At 31.5% G+C, this 20,301-nt stretch overlaps 1 protein-coding gene across 1 annotated transcript; it reads left to right on the plus strand.

Annotated features, from left to right (window-relative positions):
• The first annotated feature begins 299 nt into the window (after positions 1-299).
• Positions 300-18,655, plus strand: LOC127699900 (putative ankyrin repeat protein RBE_0317). The gene is made up of 5 exons (XM_052203292.1): positions 300-416; positions 15,448-15,549; positions 15,984-16,085; positions 18,012-18,113; positions 18,548-18,655. The coding sequence occupies exons 1-5, from the start codon at positions 300-302 to the stop codon at positions 18,653-18,655; spliced, it is 531 nt and encodes a 176-aa protein (XP_052059252.1).
• The last annotated feature ends 1,646 nt before the right edge of the window (positions 18,656-20,301 follow it).

The following is a 20,301-nucleotide window of genomic DNA, read 5'->3' on the forward strand; positions in this document are numbered from 1 at the left end:
TGGAGGAAGCTGAGTAAACAGCCAGAACAACCGACTTTCGCCTGGAAAACTGGCTATCTTTGTCAATTTAAAAGGGATTTCATTACTCATCACTATAAGGATGGAGTATATACACAAGTTATATACTTAATGCATATGTACAGATTCATCAAAATGCAATTTATAAAAACGATTTTGATATGCATTAATCTCGAATTGTTGGCCAATGCTTTTTTGTACTCATGTAATCATTTGTATGAAATATTCTTGTATACCTCTGTTGGAAAATACGAACATTGCATGCCGTTTATTTCAGTATTATGGTATTTTTACAGTATGGTGATACTGCCTTACACTTAGCTGTTAGTGGTAAACAGCTCGAAATAGTTCAGTTGTTATTGAAAAGAACAGATATAGATCAAAACAAAGGAAATAAGGTAAGAAATGACGTTCTTCACAGCAGTGTCCAATTTTGTTAAATCTTCCATCAAAACCAAAGAAGAAGAGAACTTAAAACATTATTATTAAAATATACACATTCCCCATGCCAAGACATACTTATACCCAAATCATTGAGATTGTTTTTGTGATATCCATATGACGTGACTCTGTACTTATGTATCCCGTCATACTTTGAACGACAAAAACATTTTTTTTATTTATATTACTTTTACTTTTAGGTCTTTTTTTTGTGATATCCATTTGACGTGACTCCGTACTTATGTATCCCGTCATACTTTGAATGACAAAATTATCTTATATCTACCTGTGTGCCGTCAAACGCGCGATTCTACGCCAGTACTTAAAACCTTCCATCCTTTATGAGTGGATTTTACATAGATAAATACAATCGTATAATAAAAAAGCAAAATGAGGATGTTAAATTTGATGTATGCCTTTTTGTGCTTCTTTTTTACATTTGTTTGTTTTTATATTGATTAAGATGATAACACATGTTGACTGATGTACCCCTATTTTTGACATTTTTACCTATTGTGTCTGTTTGTTTTGTTCACGCAACGTTGTCAATATAATGGAATTTGATGCGACTGTTATACAAGTGAGAGGTTTAGCTAGCTATAAAACCAGGTTCAATCCACCATTTTCTACATAAGAAAAAGCCTGTACCAAGTCAGGAATATGACAGTTGTTATCCATTCGTTTGATGTGTTTGAGCTTTTCATTTTGCCGTTTGATTAGGGACTTTCCTTTTTGAATTTTCCTCAGAGTTCAGTATTTTTGTGATTATAACTTTTTCTTAGTTTAGGTTTATTTTGTATTCCAATTGCACAGATACATTAAAGCAAGGATTTGTCATTCATGAAGGCATGCATATACAACCAATAATTATTTGAATAAAGTCTGAAAACGGGAATCCTTGATGACTGTAGATGTAGTATTATTGCAAAAAAATATTTACTCAGTTAATTAAATTCACCATGATGCCGATTATAATACATTCCATGCTGTATAATCAACTGTTTTTTAAACCCGAAGAAAACAAAATGTCGTTTTTCTTTGTATCATATAAAACAGCATATGATTGACCGAGTCTGATAAAATCAAGCAATTTTGCTAAATTTATTCTCAAATAAAAAAAATTAACCCATTAACCAATGATATATATATTTCAAAGTGTTCTATTTATCGAATGTTTGACCTAAATTGTTGTTGCTTTCCAGGAAATGAAATATGTTAGTCTGATGACAAAACTATATGACCTAGGTGATTTAATGTTGTACATCCTGAAAATATCATTTATATTACATAATTTTCACACCTGTTGAATTACTGCTAATTAATATCATAAAATCTAATTCTTATAAGGAAGGTTCTATTTTAGAATCAAAATTATAATACATTATATGTTGTATAAGCGAATGCTTTTTAAACCTGATTAGATTAGATTTTATTATATTTTTAGATTACCTCAGACTTTATTAAACGTCAGCAGCAAGTTGATGAACTAGGGTTATGTAAAAAAACGTCTCGTCCCTTTTCTAAAGAGAATCATCGGAAGATACCAAGACCTTGTTGATAAATATTCCGTATCTACTTCACAAATAATACATGATGGTCTTGAAGTATAGAATTTAGGTACTGACATTATTTTTCATCTTGATTACGTGATATATAGTTGATTGACTATTTTCCTGTCTAGATATGTTTTTTGGTGGAAAGACCTTAAATTATTCTCTAACAATTGGTTTTTTAAATTTTTGTTTTCTTCCGCCAATTTTTTTTCTTGCGCAGTATTGTTGTTTCAAACGTTGTCGCTTAGATATTTGGTATATGATATCAAACAGTTTATACGCTTTTAAATCTGACAATGTTTAACCGAACCATTTTACTTTGTAAGAGTTATCTCCCCAACACTGTTTTTCTTGTTCGGACTACTCCGTCGCAACCGTAAAAGATTAGGACAAATTTATTTTACCAACTTGCAAATATCCTAAGGATATGGAGAATAATTTTGACCTTAGAAATCCGGAGACTCCATATGTGAGTTATTTCCCCTTATGCATTTGATATAAGTGATATGTATTTGTAACCGGCAAACCATAAGTGATAAGTAAGTAAGTAAATTTTATTTAAAGTCGGCATATATATGTAGGACTCAAATCTAAGGTGGATTCCAGATCTATGGCAGATTCCTAATTTATGGTAAATATGACGTCCTGCCATCCACAATCTATGGCAGATTGTTAAGAATCCTAATCTATGGCAATTTTTTATTTTCCTATTCTATGGCGAATTTCTAGTTTTCAAATCTATGTCTGATTTTCTGCAAATGAAGGACCAGTCAGTACATATCTGACCAATGATTTCCAAGTTGCCTTAAACAAGTCGAAATGTCCAAAGGTAGCGAAAAAGCTGCTTTTAAGTAAAAGCCAGTATAAGAAAAACGGATTAGGAGTACAACTAGGAAGCATACCCATAAGCATTTGTGAAATGAACACAGACTTAAGGGGTGAAATGGTGTGCCCCGGAAGAATAAGCATTTCCTACTCAGTGCATGGTACCTGTTTGACCCTTCATTTAACCAAGTTCTTTAACAACCCAAAAAGCAGTTTGACATTTACCAAGTATTTATATGAGCGTTAATTAATCTTTTTTTAACTGATGACGATTTTAATTCAAAGTCCTGTAATGAACAATGACTTGCCTCAAACACGTGGCTTTCTTAAAAAATTCCTTCTTTCTCCAACAGTACAGTTTTATTAGTTTTTTTTGTTTCCAAATCTCAAGAAAGATTATTTGCTACAATAGTACAGGTAGTCACTGTTATATAGGTTATGTTACATGTAAAAGAAAAATTAAAGAGACCATAGGGATAAAAAAAATAACAAGAACACAGCATATCACAACGAAAAATTATGAAAGAAAAGCAAAATGCAAACCAAAATGCACAGTGAAAACTCGTAATTTTAAGGGACAACACGAGGAACATAAGAACAAGAAAACAAGCAAAGGAAACAAACACAAAACATAAACACTGAAAGCACTAAAAACATATTCGTTTGTGTGAAATTGCCTGCACCAGCGATTTTGCTGCTACGAATGACTATGGGTTTGTTCGCTAATATTCTTATTCAATCCGAATCCGATGATTTCATTTTCTCATTTGCAGGGATTTCCGTTAACGTAAACTCGGATTCTGAAATATAATTTAATTTATGAATTAGAGTCCTTGAAAACTGGCCTTTAATATTCTTCTATATAACAAAACCGTCATCGTTACGTGACGTTATTTAATTGTGACGGAAAATTACGTAATATCAAAATCTGCCATAGATTTGGAAAAAACAAAAAACTGCCATAGATTTATGATTTGTTTGGCGTTTGTGACGTCATATTTGCCATAGATTAGGAATTTGCCATAGATCTGGAACTCACCATAGACTTGAGTAATACATATATACATAATAACAGATAAAACATGAGCGCTGATGAGCTCTTTAACCGACTATCATATCAAAATCATACAGCTTCATGTAAATAATAATAAATAAAAATAAAAAAAAAATGCAAATATAATGAAAGCAAACTAATATTGATTATTGAATCTCCAAGGTCAATGGTTATGCGGCAAACACGTCTATGTGCATTGAATGAGGAAACCAGCAATCACTGAAATATCATAAACTACTAACAAACTAAAAAGCATAAATAAATAAATAAATTTAGCACGGTCATTTAATAGCAGCTATATAATAATGCAGACCAAAAGCAGAACAAAAGCCAAGAAAAAAAAAAGAAAAGAAAGACATTTCAGCTATGAGGCAGCACTGGATGGAAACGGCATGAACTGCTGTTGCATTTTTGACCTCCACACCAGGAATTTATATAATTCCTAAATTGTTCAAAAGAGATCATAGTTCTAGCCTCATTTGGAAGGTAATTCCATACTTGTGCTGCCTCAAATCTAAAAGATCTTTCACCATAACTCGAGGTTCTTGGTCTATGTCCCTCAGCAGTGTTCACATACCTGAAATTACATGAATTGTTTTTTATAACAACTAGATCTTGAATAAATAAAGGATCATTTTTTTATTAATTATTTTAAAGATATCCAAGGCAATTGAGCGTATTCTACTAGCGATGGAAGTTTTGAAATCTGCAGGAGTGTTTCGTACGACTTCTGATGGTCTTCATAAATGAAACAAAGCGATCGCTCTTGTAGTCTTTCTATTTTCATTGTATTTTGTTCCCCACAGAAATGACAAGTCAAAGGGCAGTAACTAAAATTTGACACAAGAAATGAGTAATAAATTTTAAGTTCACTCAGTTTGTTTAGGTGTTTCCCCACTTCCTTTCAAAACATTTAATTGCCTTGCAGCCTTTTTACAAATATGTGAAATATGTAAATTGAAGTTTAATTTGAAATCAATTGTAACTCCAAGTAGTTTTACCTCATCATTACATGATATAGAAATACCATCCAAATCAAACACAATCTTGTTATCATGTGTGTTTTGGCAAAAGAGATAGCTTGGAATTTCTCTGGGTTGGCCTGCATTTTAATTGAAGAAAACCGCTGTATTCAATAATTTCTGTCTTCCTCAAGAGCAGAAATTACATCTTATAAGGAATTTCCAGACTTTGACAATGTATTGTCATCAGCATAATTATATAAAGAACAAATCATTTATAAACATTTTAGATAGGATGGGTCCAAGGATGGAACCGTTTGGTACCCCTTTAAATATGTCAAGCATACCACTTACATTTTGGTTTACTTTCACACACTGTTTTTCCTTTGTTAATTAACTATATAACATATCAAGTGAGGATTTTGAAAGACCATTAGCTTTTAGTTTCAGTAGCAGTAAGTCATGGGGGAGACAGTCAAAAGCTTTTGACAAGTAAGGTATTTTTATTGGTCTAAGGCTTATTTTCAATCTTCAATCACTCTTAATAAAGTTGACTGATATTCAAAGCCTGATCTAAAAGCTGCCAAAATGGATTGAAGATATTATTAAAGTACTGTACTATTCGTACTTCTATGGCATTGTCTAAAAGCTTTGAAATGGGCGGTAACATACTTTCCGGTCTATTATATTTTTTTTCTAATACACTATTCTTTTTGTGAATATGTGCAACATGAGCTTTCTTAAGATGCTCAGGGAAGGTTGATGATGATAATGATAAATAAGCAATATATGTAAGAGGTTTTACAATAGCGGGCTTAGCAAAATGTAGTAATTTGGGTGACATACCATCTATTCCAGTGTCTTTTTAAACATTAATTTTACGTAAACGTTCATCAACAAAGTCTTGATCAATAGGGGAAAAGGTAAAACTGTTTTGGTCAAGATCGGGAAGATTATCTTTAATGGCCAAAATACTCGGGTGATCATCATCAACCTTTATTTGATTGCTTCCATTATACTTGTCAACATTTACAAAATAGTTATTATCTTGTTTTGTTATTAAAACATTATTTTCAGAGAGGACATGTACAATTTCCTTTTGGTGTACATTACCTTTATTTGTAAGAAGAGGTTTCACTGTTGGTCAGAAATCTTAAGATTTTGGGCCCTTAGCACTAAATATTGGTTAATAAACTTATTTGTTTTAGTTTTGTAACATAATTGCGTTGACGTCTATATGCTTCCCAGTTCTTACTACCACTGAATTTTGTTCTATAAATGTCATATTTTGTCAATAGTTTTGGTAAAATCTGTTTTGAAATGGCCAGTTGACATACTAGGAGGCTTATATATCCCAAAAAAGAACGCTACCTCTATACCAATAGATTCAACATCTGAGAATTCTAGTTGATTTTTTTCTATCAGCTGCAAGATCAGTTCAGCATATGCAATAAGACCTCCACCGTGTTGATTTCTATCAGCACGCCACGTTGTAAAATTATCGACACAAAACTGGACATTGGGAAAAGATTCATCAATTTTAGTTTCTGATAAAAGGAGAATAACTACGAGATTTCGAAGTAATAAGTTTTTAATGGGTTCAACTTTATAACTAAGGCTATTGATATTCAAATACCCACACATTGAGTTGCTGATGTTACTGCTCCGAACTTTCTTTAGCTCTTTAAAAACATCTTCATGCATGTTGTCATTTGCAAATGATTTCCCAATGTTTACATCTGTCGATCCGGAAAACGTGGTTGAATGACAGGGGAGATAATTCATATCAGCTGTTTCCTCGTTGATTGACAGCTCGAAAAAAGAATTCGTAAAGTTTGGTAATATACATGATTTGCAAAATCATGTTTTTGGATAGGTCATTATATTCGCGTATAGGCATGTTAATACATTTAATGTGGTGCTAGAACAGACAATCTTTACATTGGATAGCCCACTGATTTGGCTTTGTTGGTTTACAGTATATCCACATGGTTATTTTATTGGGCCTGGATTTTGTGCAATATCACCGCTCATGAGGATAAGTAAGGTAAAACCGCATTGTAAAAAGATATTTGTTGCTTTTGTTGCTTGTATGGCATTCTTGTTGTAGGCCATTTTATGTTCTGCGACAGGGTCAGGGCAAAAGTTTTTCAGGATTAAATCTCATTTCGTCAAGAAGGATAGATTTGTACATGCGTAATATCCCAAGTCTTCAGGTTTACATCTATTATCGGTCAGTATATCTGATTTAGGTGGTTTTAAACGTACTAAAAGTCCAAAAACTAGCAGTGTCCAAACGAGTACGCACTGCCATGTCGCCATCCTCAATATCTCAGGATCTTTTGATTTGAGGTCTTTTGTTCATCAAAATGAAAATAAGGTCAAGGTCATATTATAAATTTTAATTTTTTGCTAATTATCACTTATCATAAGAAACCGTAGAAGGTAGCGACAAATAACTTTTTTCTTAATTGTAAGTTACGACATGTCCTTAAATATACATTTTTGGTTGAAAGGGTACGTTGACATTTAATGGAAGTTTTCTCCCCTTTTGTATTCATTATTAGATGTATGTTGTTATAACTCATATACCAAATACAGTAGGGACCTTGGGTCTTTTGATTTGAGGTCCTTGCTTTATAACATTGAAATTGATGTCAAGGTTAAAGTTAAATTTGACGTTCTAGATTTTTCAAGACTATAAAAATCCTTCGAATGAATAAGAGTTTTTCCTCCGGTTTTCCTCGCTTATCTGAAAGCTGGTGACAAACCGTTTTCATTTCACTTCGGACAGTTTTATTCTCATATAATATTTAGATCTGAAGTTGATGAAAAATATATCACCCTTTGAATATTTGCTGAATTATTTCATGTGTAGGGTTAGAATCTGATATTTTTAAAACGAATATCTAAGAGTCTTAATGATACCCTTTACGTTGAAATTATAATTTAGTGCATATTTATCCATCAGCATTTACTGACACTTTTAAATATTTAGATGCTATATTGGCTATCAATAATGACGACTTCAGTATGTCCAATAAAGAGATTTATCCTGCTGAACTGATTTTGAATAAAGCTAATACTAACAATGAACACTGCCCTTTCTTGGATATTGATATTTATATCTCTCACGGGAAGCTTAATATCAAATTAATGATAAAAGATATGATTTTTCATTTCCTATTGTTAACTATCCATTCTTAAAATGATGATGTTACTTTGGCACCATCTTATGGTGTTTATATATCTGAACTTGTTAGATTCTTTCGTGTATGTAACAATGTTTTCGATTTTAACCAAAGAAATCTCTGTATTACTGAAAACATATTACACCAGGGTTTTCAATATCACAAACTTGTCAAACATTTACCAAATTTTATCATCGGTGCAAGGACATAATTCATTAAAATAAATCACCATGCATACTTTCAGTTATTTGACATCCCATCTTTTATGGTAATATTCAATATAAAGCGCAAACATGTCGTCATTCACCTTTTGATTTTGCCATTTGATTAGGCACTTTCCTTTTTGAATTTTCCTCGGAGTTCAGTATTTTTGTGATTTTACTTTTTATAACAATAATATGCAATGACTGCAGCTTTGTTTTACACATAGCTGCTGAAAAAAGAAGAGGAACACTGGAAACAGTCCAATTGTTATAAGGGCATACGAATGGAATAAAAAAGATTGTGTATGAATGGATGGGTCGGGTACTATGAATGATAAATCGTTTGAGGCAGTCATCAAACTTGATAGCAATACAAATGTTGTTGAAATGATAAGCACCAATGTTCTTAATCTTCTTAAGGTTTGAAAAAAAGAATAAACGTTATGTAACAAAATAATGCACTGTTGTAAGCAATCAGTTATTTCAATTTAATTTGGATAAGTTACTTTTTATATATTTTAATAATATTAAGATTAAAATATTTAAACTCTTTTCTGTGTTGGATAAGGGTGCAATTTTTTTCATTTCATGAAGTTTTGATTACATAAAAACCATCATTGGATATAATAAATTTTTGTTGGGTTGTTCCTCAAAAAAATATGTTGAATTTTGAGGGAAAATATACTTTATATTTTGTTTGCATCATTTTCGAGTGTCCAACATGCATATTTCTTTATTTTATTGAAAATGATACAACGAAATTTTCAATGAATGATCATTTCATCTCATTTTTTAGAGCATTTTCGGGAAATTTATTAAAAAGTTGCGATAAACACCGTCTAAGCACTCATCGGGTTTGAAAAAATAGCCTAAATATAAACGACAATCATAATTCTTTAATAATGTCTAAGTTTAGTTTTATCTGCATATTTCTCTTCTCCTTTAAATCTTATAATTTTGCTGAATAAATAATAATAAAATGTCGAGCTTCTGTACTTGAACGTTTCGTATTTTTCCGTGGCGCCATTTTAATTAAATAAAACGAAACTAAGATTCCGTAATTTGTATGAGTTCAACATGTGACGTAGTAGAGTTCAATCCGTCAGAAAGGTCAATCCGTCCGATCCGTCCGATCAGTCAAAGATTTCTACTATAAGTCGGACGGATTGGTGACGTGAGTTTGACGCGAACTTGACTGATCGGTGACTGATCGATGACCGCTGATTGATCGCTAAAATAGTAACGCCTAAGGCTGCAAATACTTTAGGATGTTAAGCTAGTTATCAAACAAGGTTAAACCAACTTTTTTTCGGAAAATGTCCGTGCGAAGTCAGGAATATGACGGTTGCTTAACGAACTATACTCACCTTGGTCAAATTGAAGTTAAAGTGTAATTCTATAAAGACATAGGATAACACTGGAGGTGTTAGATGAGGTAGTAATGCGCAACTGCAACCTCGATATTTACAATGAAAACAAAAATTGTTGACAAAGTACATCTACCCATGACAAATATTCCTTGTATATTATGTGAGCATAATTTCCTGCTTCTTAGTCAGTCATTATCCTTTTCAACCTTTTAATGAAGGATGACCATTATATTGTTGGGGTCTCCTTTTCCACACGATCAGTATGCTGAATCGGTATCACATCCTCCTCCTAAATTATGTTCAATTTATCAAGCATGTGTTATATTTGTGTTTCTCGATTTTGTTGCATTTCTTTGCTTAGTGCTTAGTTTGAATTCGATGTTAATTAATTTTCAAGGAAATTTATTGTTTGTATTATGGATTTCAAATTCTTTTTTGTTTATGATGTGGTTTAACACTGTTAAATAGAATATCATCAGCAACACTGTTCATTTTACTTGAATAACATTTGATAGGTAAACAGAAAATAAAAACTGTCCACTTAAACCATAAAGAGGTTATACCTGTGATTTATTAGTCAGTATTTGATATATATTTTTACCAGAACAGAGAACTTCTTTTATTATTGGTAATCCCTGAAATCATTTCTGGAAATTTGTAGAATAATTCTTAACATTTTCAAGGATTATAAGAAATCACGGGTCATTTTCATGGATTATATATAATACTAATGTTTTAGTGATTATGCAAATTTCCTGAAAAATCAGGGTTTCTACATAATCCCTGATTATACAAATGCAGTGTAGCATATAATGTCCAATGAAAGTTAGTATATACATGTATATACGTCATAACTTAAATTGTAATGGCCTATGTCTCACTGCAAAAATAAATGACCATGTTCTCCTACAAAGTTAATGAAGTTTTTCGTTGGCTAGTTCTCTCTAGTTTCTAGTTGTTTACGTTTAATTTTAAGTTGAGAGCAGAAAACTGCATATTTTGTGATATAATATTTAAGAAGATACCTTTTGACAAATTTCATTCAATTCTACTTTTAGAGAATTATATTTTGTTTTTAAGTTAACGGAAGGACTGGCAGACGTGGGACGGAATATAATGACAATAGTTCACACTGTCAATTAAATATATCGGATGAACAGACTGACCTTACCACATGTACCAATATCTTTGTCTTTTACGGCAGGAGATATATTGAGAATAGCGTTCATAACGCGAAAAACTAAATTTGCTAAGAGTTTTTTTATTGAACCTTTTTTTCTGAAAGTAATGGTAGCAATGAACTTAAGTTTACAAAAAAAAAAAAAAAAAATGAATGCCGTAATTCTCTTTTTCTCTGTTGGAATAGCTAGGTCAATTAGTCTTTTTAAAAGACCAGTTTGTCGAGTTTGTTGAACACATACTTAGACTATGAAAACAAGTAAGATGAGATCACTAGTGGAACATGAATTCAGTTGTGTCTGTTCGTCTTGTGATGTACGTTTGTACATGAAAATGTAGGACGTTATATTGTAAATCAACTTATTTTCGCGAGCAATTTTTTTCATGACTTTCGCGAGAAGAAAAATAACGCGAATATAAATCGTTGGGAATATGTAAAACCTGGATCGTTCCTTATTTAAGAAAATTTGAAAATAACGGAATTTAATCTCCGTGAAATTGACTTGTAATGGCTAAACGCGAAATAAAGTATCCGCGAAAATATGTTGGTTTACAGTATCAAAAAGGAACCAGAAGCATTTTATACTGTTTTATTGATGATTGATGCAAAACATTTACAAATTTCGACTCATGTTGTATGCTACGCATGGTGTTTTATATTAAAACGTAAAAAAGCATGATTCTTTTTTTTAATTTGTGTTAGTTTGAAACAAGTATATTTAGAAGATTTATTTGCAATTCAGACGTAGCTTCGTGATAAAGTACTCAGCCACCCATGGCACTGAGTAAGTGATAGTCTCATTATGTTCAAGTTTAGTTGGCGTATTGCTTGCTAAGATTGTCAAATTATTTTAATAAAGTCGTTCATTTTTTATACTTTGTAATACTTTTGATTTGTCCTCCTCCCTTGGGGAAAAAATACAATTTAAAGTATCAAAAAGGCTACTTTTATTTCAACATGTATGTGTACACCTATGATGGTATATTCTATATCATTTGGAAATTTCTCTCTAGTTGTTTTATCTGAACATGAAATCCTATTTCATTTAACCTCATTATTTTTAATGGCCATAGCCAGATAGGCAAAACTTGTTGGAATTGGTGGTTTTTTAAGCAGTGTTTGTCAACTTCGTTAGGCCTTCCAACTATTTTGATTCAAGCACCACTTATGAATCGTATGTAGACGAAATGCGCGCCTGGCGTACCAAATTATAAGACTAATATCTTTACGGGGGTAAACATACGAAATGCTTTGCAACATACAAGGGGCCTAAGTATTTAAACATCTTTAGGTCAAGAGTCTATGTCCTGTAGTTTTCAATTCAATATTTATGATAAATACACGGTTTAACCCGAACCTAGACTTATATCCTATTATTTGCCTAACTGAAACTACAAAAATGTAAATCATCTCTCACAAGTAACTTAATACACATTATAAGTCCCTAGAACTATTAAAAACAAACAATTTGGCGATTACGGAATAAATGAATTGAAAAGTGTATAAACACATACGCACAGAACTTTACAGCAATGTTTGCGAGGAAACAATATATATTTCATATTTTTTTTATTAAATATTAGTAAATTATTGTGACTGTAACTTGGAAGCCGACAATTTGTTATTTTGATAAACTAGTACATTGTAATTAATAAATAAAAACTTTTTGAACAAGTTAACTATCCAAAACTGTCTAAAAAGTTATAGTATCCAGCGCAAAAAGTTATGGCATAAAATATCTCAGCTTTATTTTAAATTACAAATCCGAAATAATTAAACAATATTGTTAGACCTTAACATATTGCATATCAATCTTGTTCGGGTTAAGTTTTCTTTAAGGCTGTTGACAGTCGCTACTTCCCGTTATATAATTGACAGTAAAAATTATCTCCGCCTCCTTTTAAACACATCTATTATCACGTTAATCATTGGGCTCCATGTATCAGCTTTAAAAAAACAGTGGTCATATTCAAATTTCATTAACATTTTATTTTGCATGTAATATGTACAACTGGTATTTAATCAATAATCCGTAATAAGTAGCTAAAGGTCCATTTAAAAAATGTCAATTACTACTGTCTCATATGACACACAATCGATGTTTTGTTATCTAAACCATCTAGACAATTATTAACAACGATTTACACCACAATGATAACATTTTGTTTTTCATATTTACTACTACAAGTTCATATTTTTGTATGAAAAAAGAGGCGAAAGATACCAAAGGGACATTCAAAACTCATTAGTCGAAGAAAAACTGACAATGTCAAGGTAAAACACGGAAAAAAGAGGAAAGACGAACAAGTCCACAAAACACTGAACAGCGGTATAATACTGCTGCCTCTATATAGAAAAAACAAGAATGAGCAACACGAACCTCACCAAAGAAATGAGGTTGAAATCATGTGCTCCTTAAGAGTGAATAACTTCAGCGCCACATGTTTATCTCCCGCCAGAATATACTTGTTATACGTTTAGTTACCCACAGTTGACTTGCTAACAATATTCACTCATATATCAACATTTAAACAATCAAACGTCAGTTGACAAACCATCTGACTCATGATGTATTATGATTCATTTGGAATCATGCCTACGACACTAATAGTAATGTCACCATTTAAATCCACTTATAACATCAACAATCATATTGTATAAAATTGGCCACATTTAAATTATCGAATGAATAAGTAATACTTTTCCCCACCATTCCGTTTCGTTTTTAGAATTTTTTTTTTGCTTTTGACATTGAATAATTCCAGGCGAAAACAACTTTACTCTTAGTAGCTTACCTTCATATTTAAAATGTGTATGTTTGAATAGTATTTAGTCAATAGTATGTGTGATTTACACAAAAATTTTGAAAATAAAAGAGGAAAATTGGAAAAAAAATTCCAACTATTATTATAATGCAATAGAAAGATAGGATATAAATGATGGTTTGGGAGGAATGATTTCTAATTCATTATGATGATGTGATTTAGAATAAGTTTGAATATAATTTTTAAATCTTGTTACCTATTACTGAATTGTTTCTTGTTTTACCATAGATCGTTTATATGTACAACTTAATATTTGAGGCCCACGATATATATATATATTTTGAGAATAGAAAATATCTACCAGTTTTCAAATGAGAAATCCGATTTTTGAATAGATTTCAAGCCCAGAAATTGTTGCATACAATCTTATCCAGCTAAAGCTTTCTTAATTGATTTTGGACCTCCATTCAAAATCAAAATTGTAATATCTGCAAACTACACGAACTATAATATATCATATTAACTCAATGTGTCGTTTCTTTCGCTATTATTCATATTCAATTCGTCTTATTTGATCTCAAGGAACTTAATTGATCACTTTTATAATGTTCTATTTTTGGTTTCAAATTTAATAAACTGCGTTAGTGTTTTTTTTTTTTTTACAATATTGCGTACAATGGTATTCATTAACGGTTTCTGTCTCTAGATTTTTTTCTAAAAAGGAAGTATATATATAAAAAAAAGTGGTATGATTGCCAATGAGACAACTCTTCACAAGAGACCAAATATCAGTGACTGCTTTATCAAGTGTTCCTATTACTTTTCCTTTCTTCAGCAGAATTTGTAGCATTCCAGAATTTGTCAAATCGAGACAAAGACAACTTTACTTTTCGCATCATATCTTCATATTTGATATGTCTATGATTAAATAGTATTTAGCTTTTTCGATGTGGGATTTACATTTATTTAACTTGTGAATAACGACAGTATACCATTCATGTTCGTGCACTTCAACGCTTTAGCGGAGGAACTTTTAAAAAGGTAACATTTATCTTGTATGACTGCAACATTGTTCTACACGTAGCTGCTGAAAATGGAAGAGGAAAACTGGATAGAACAAAAACAATGTCAATATAATATGCACCTCGTTCTCTTCTATACTTAAGGTTTGAAGAACAGAAGATACAGTTATATATCAAAAGAAAAATAATATTAAACTATACACATATGCTGATCTATATAAAAATTAGAAGATGTGATTTGATTCCCAATGAAATAACTTTCAACCTGGTATCAAATGACGTAGATAAGGCAATTTGTTTGTTTCTGCTATATACTTTTGACAGCTTAAGTTTCATCTTATCCTATTTATATTGCCTTCTCTCATAACTTTTTCTTGAGGTCTGGCCGTAATGATACCAACAATATGAGTGTTACCAAGGTTTTGTTGGTTTATTAGTTTGTTGGTGAATTACATGTTTAATACCACGTTTAGTGATAGTAGCCACATCAAGGCGACCAGTAGTATTTTGGTGGAGAGAGCTTTAGTAAACAAAGACAACCACCGACCTTCGGCTGGGAAACTGGCAATCTTTGTCAATTTAGACAAGAGTTGAAAACACCTCACCATGACCATATTTTGTGTACAGAAGGTACAAAATTAGATTAATACAAATGTACTGTTTCAAAAGAAATGCAATGTATTAAAACATGTTAAGTGAAAATGATTTCATTTTATATATTCTAAATTAAATTATTGTGTCATTTGCCTTATTTTATTGAAATTTCAAATTGAATTATTGCCTACAGCGTTATTCAGATAAGATTCGTACATGTTTCTTCATTTTCTTTTAGTTCACTGAACATCGTAGCATTTCTTTTATAGGATGGGAACACTCCATTTGACATAGCTGCAGAAAAAGAATATTTCAAAATAGTAAAACTTTTATTAGAAAGAACAACTATAGATCGAAAAAAAGTATATAAGGTATGGAATGTACAACTTAAGAGGAGTTTCAAACGTTGCGTGGTCGACCTAAACAATTGTCAGCCTTAATCTACATATAAGTACCAACTTACAACTAATCTATAAACCTCAAAGGGAAACAGACGTACACTATTCACAAGGAATGCAAAGTCATCCACAGTGTGTAATTCAGTTGCTGTTGGGCAATTGCGGTTTCATGAAGAAAAAGTAAAGACTCAATTGGATATTCGAGTGAGGTGGAATCAAATTTAATCAGAAATCAAACTCGATACCCACAAATTGTTGACAACATAACGTATACACGTAACTTATATATTACAAAACTGTGTTTACTATTTATTGTATTTATTTAATCTGTTACATACCTGTACTAAAATTTATTTTTTTAACAGAATATTGGTAAGAACTGTAAATATTTCAACTGTTTATTTCAGGATGGGAACACTGTTTTACACAAAGCTGCTAGTAGTGGAGAACTCGAAATGGTCAAATTGTTACTCGAAACATCAAATATAGATCCCAATCACAAAAATAAGGTATAAAATATGAGGAATAAAGTATGTCTATGTGTTGTCTACTTGCACTGTGTCATATGGTTTGTTTATCAAATCGTCTAAGAATATTTTTCAAAAAAGATGTACCAATATTTTCTAAGTTTTTACGATAACACAGGTGCAATTAAAATTTATAATAAAAGGAAAAGTTATGCTTAAGTGTGTGGATCTCCATACCATCCCGGATCACCTACGTTTACTCCCATTATTTTTATTTGTTTCGTGTTGCTTAGTCCTAAGTTTCTAGGCAATGTTTTGTAAACGGTCTTTTTTCTTTAGTTTATGCCATTGTGTTGTCAGTTTGTCTTCTACTTATGGTTTTTGGTTGTTCCTTTGGTTTCTTTTAAAAAGCTATTTGAGATCCTTTTTTTTCAACTTTAAATCCTCTGTTACATAAACCCACATGGTCCACGTATTATAACACTCTGATTTCCGGGTGGAAATTAAAAGGAGAAAGAAAAAGCAAATCATATTATATTAATCAATCCAAGTGTATTTATCTATACATCATAAATGCAAGCATATTAGGTTGGAATAAGATATCTTATTTATGTGAACAATATAGTAGACATATTACACATCGAGTGTTGTGTACATACTTGTACAATAGTGGTAGACGATTTGGTCATTACAATAACTTGACCAGGCAAAATATTATGTATCTACCAAAGTCAAAATCATAACAGAACGGGCTTCATATTTCGTACTTTGTTCAAAAGATTAGATTCCTGTTATTTTATCAGGTCAATTTGTGCAGGCGTTCATAAAGCTTTAATCGGCAATATTGAACTATTCAGTGTCTTCTATCTGTTTATATATGTTTATCAAGTGTTCCTAATACTCTACATTTCTTCAGCAGAACGTTTAGCATTCCATAATTTGTCAAATCAAGACCAAGACAACTTTACTTTTCGCATCATGTCTTCATATTTAATATGTCTATGATTAAATAGTATTGAGTTATTTCGATGTGGGATTTACATTTATTTAACTTGTAAATAACGACAGTATACCATTTATGTTTGTGCACTTCAACGCTTCCGCGGAGAAACTTTGAATATGGTAACATGTATATTTTATGCCTACAACATTGTTCTACACGTAGCTGCTGAAACGGAAGAGGAAAACTGGACATAGCAAAAACAATGTTGTCAATATAACATGCACCTCGTTCCCTTCTGTACTTAGGGTTTGAAAAACAGAAGATACAGTTATACATCAAAAGAAAAATTATGTTAAAGTATACACATATGCTGATCTATATTAAAATTAGAAGATGTGATATGATTCCCAATGAAATAACTTTCAACCTGGTATCAAATGACGTAGATAATGCAATTTGTTTGTTTCTGCTATATACTTTTGACAGCTTAAGTTTCATCTTATCCTATTTATATTGCCTTCCCTCATAACTCTTTCTTGAGGTCTGGCCGTAATGATACCAACAATATGAGTGTTACCAAGGTTTTGTTGGTTCATTAGTTTGTTGGTGAATTACATGTTTAATACCACGTTTAGTGATAGTAGCCACATCAAGGCGACCAGTATTATTTTGGTGGAGAGAGCTTTAGTAAACAAAGACAACCACCGACCTTCGGCTGGGAAACTGGCAATCTTTGTCAATTAAGGCGAGAGTTGAAAACACCTCACCATGACCATATTTTGTTTACTTAAGTTACAAAATTAGATTAATACAAATGTACTGTTTCAAAAGAAATGCAATGTATTAAAACATGTTAAGTGAAAATGATTTCATTTTATATATTCTGAATTAAATTATTGTGTCATTTGCCTTATTTTATTGAAATTTCAAATTGAATTATTGCCTACGACGTTTTTCAAATAAGATTCGTACATGTTTCTTCATTTTCTTTTAGTTCTCTTAACATCGTAGCATTTCTTTTATAGGATGGGAACACTCCATTTGACATAGCTGCAGAAAAAGAACATTTCAAAATAGTAAAACCTTTATTAGAAAGAACAACTATAGATCGAAAAAAAGTATATAAGGTATGGAATGTACAACTTAAGAGGAGTTTCAAACGTTGCGTGGTCGACCTAAACAATTGTCAGCCTTAATCTACATATAAGTACCCACTTACAACTAATCTTTAAACCTCAAAGGGAAACAGACGTACAATATTCACAAGGAATGCAAAGTCATCCACAGTGTGTAATTCAGTTGCTGTTGGGCAATGGCGGTTTCATGAAGAAAAAGTAAAGATTCAATTGGATATTCGAGTCAGGTTGAATAAAATTTAATCAGCAATGAAACTCGATACCCACAAATTGTTGACAACATAACGTATACACGTAACTTATATATTACAAAACTGTGTTTATTATTTATTGTATTTATTTAATCTGTTACATACCTGTAATACAATTTAATTTTTTAACAGAATATTGGTAAGAACTGTAAATATTTCAACTGTTTATTTCAGGATGGGAACACTGTTTTACACAAAGCTGCTAGTAGTGGAGAACTCGAAATGGTCAAACTGTTACTCGAAACATCAAATATAGATCCCAATCAAAAGAATAAGGTATGAAATATGAGGAATAAAGTATGTCTATGCGTTGTCTACTTGCACTGTGTCATATGGTATGTTTATTAAATCGTCTCAGAATATTTTTCATAGAAGATGACCAATATTTTCTAAGTTTTTACGATAACACAGGTGCAAATAAATTTTATAATAAAAGGAAAAGTTATGCTTTAGTGTGTGGATCTCCATACCATCCCGGATCACCTACGTTTACTCCCGGTATTTTTATTTGTTTCGTGTTGCTTAGTCCTAAGTTTCTAGGCAATGGTTTGTAAACGGTCTTTTTTCTTTAGTTTATGCCATTGTGTTGTCAGTTTGTCTTCTACTTATGGTTTTTGGTTGTTCCTTTGGTATCTTTTAAAAAGCTATTTGAGATCCTTTTTTTCAACTTTAAATCCTCTGTTACATAAACCCACATGGTCCACGTATTATAACACTCTGATTTCCGGGTGGAAATTAAAAGGAGAAAGAAAAAGCAAATCATATTATATTAATCAATCCAAGTGTATTTATCTATGCATCATTAATTCAAGCATATTAAGTTGGAAGGAGATGTACTATCTATGTGAACAATATAGTAGACATATTACACAGCGAGTGTTGTGTACATACTTGTACAATAGTGGTAGATGATGTGGTCATTACAATAACTTGATCAGGCAAAATATTATGTATCTACCAAAGTCAAAATCATAACAGAAAGGGCTTCCTATTTCGTACTTTGTTCAAAAGATTAGATTCCTGTTATTTTATCAGGTCAATTTGTGCAGGCGTTCATAAAGCTTTAATCGGCAATATTGAACTAGTTAGTTTCTTCTATCTGTTTATATATGTAATCAATAGTATTCAAGTCCTAGTTATCTTTTACTTTATTTATTCCACAAGAATTAAACTGTGCATAATATAAAACTACGGAAGTTAATATTTTCATAACATATGGCCACTTTTATTTGCCAAATGCTTCTGCTCGCACAAGAACGTATAAAGTAAACGTCTGCTTGAACAAGAATATTAAAAGTAGTTTTTGTCCAATTGTTCGTCTAGTGAGGTTAAACAGTATTTACCTATTGTTTTCCATTGGTGATGTTTCTGAATTCATTATACTGTACAAGCTATTCAACTGTTTTGATTTTATAAGTCCCTTAAAATAATAATGCCTATTCATCCTCTTTCAACGGTAAACAGCATACCTTGAGCTTTTGTTTGTTTTTTTCCGTCCCTGAAAAGGACAACTCTAAATATTCTTAAGTTTTTTTTTTTTTATGTATTTCTGGAATGCCTCTTAGTTCAAGTTTATACACAATCAAAAACAACAAATGTAGATTTAATAGTTTTTCCATAAATGAGAGATCTCTTGATTTTAAAACCTCTATGCAACGTTTTATGTTGTTTTGTGTTTGTAACCAAATTTGATTAAACTCTGCCCCATATCAGTGTTGAAGACTTACTGCTTGTACAGGCCGCGGATGCTATTTAATTAATGCCTAAAGTTTTTTTTTCAGAAACTCATTCTAGCCCCTGAACATGCTAAAACCTTTATATGTGTATTGATTTAAATATTTCTTTGAATATTATTTTAGTATCCTTTCTATGTTAGGGTCAGTTGAAATTAGTGGTTCTGCTTGCAGTATAAATAACATGGGAGCAAA

The sequence above is a fragment of the Mytilus californianus genome, unplaced genomic scaffold (genome assembly GCF_021869535.1).
Source record: "Mytilus californianus isolate M0D057914Y unplaced genomic scaffold, xbMytCali1.0.p SCAF_43, whole genome shotgun sequence".
Classification (NCBI taxonomy): Eukaryota; Metazoa; Mollusca; class Bivalvia; order Mytilida; family Mytilidae; genus Mytilus; species Mytilus californianus.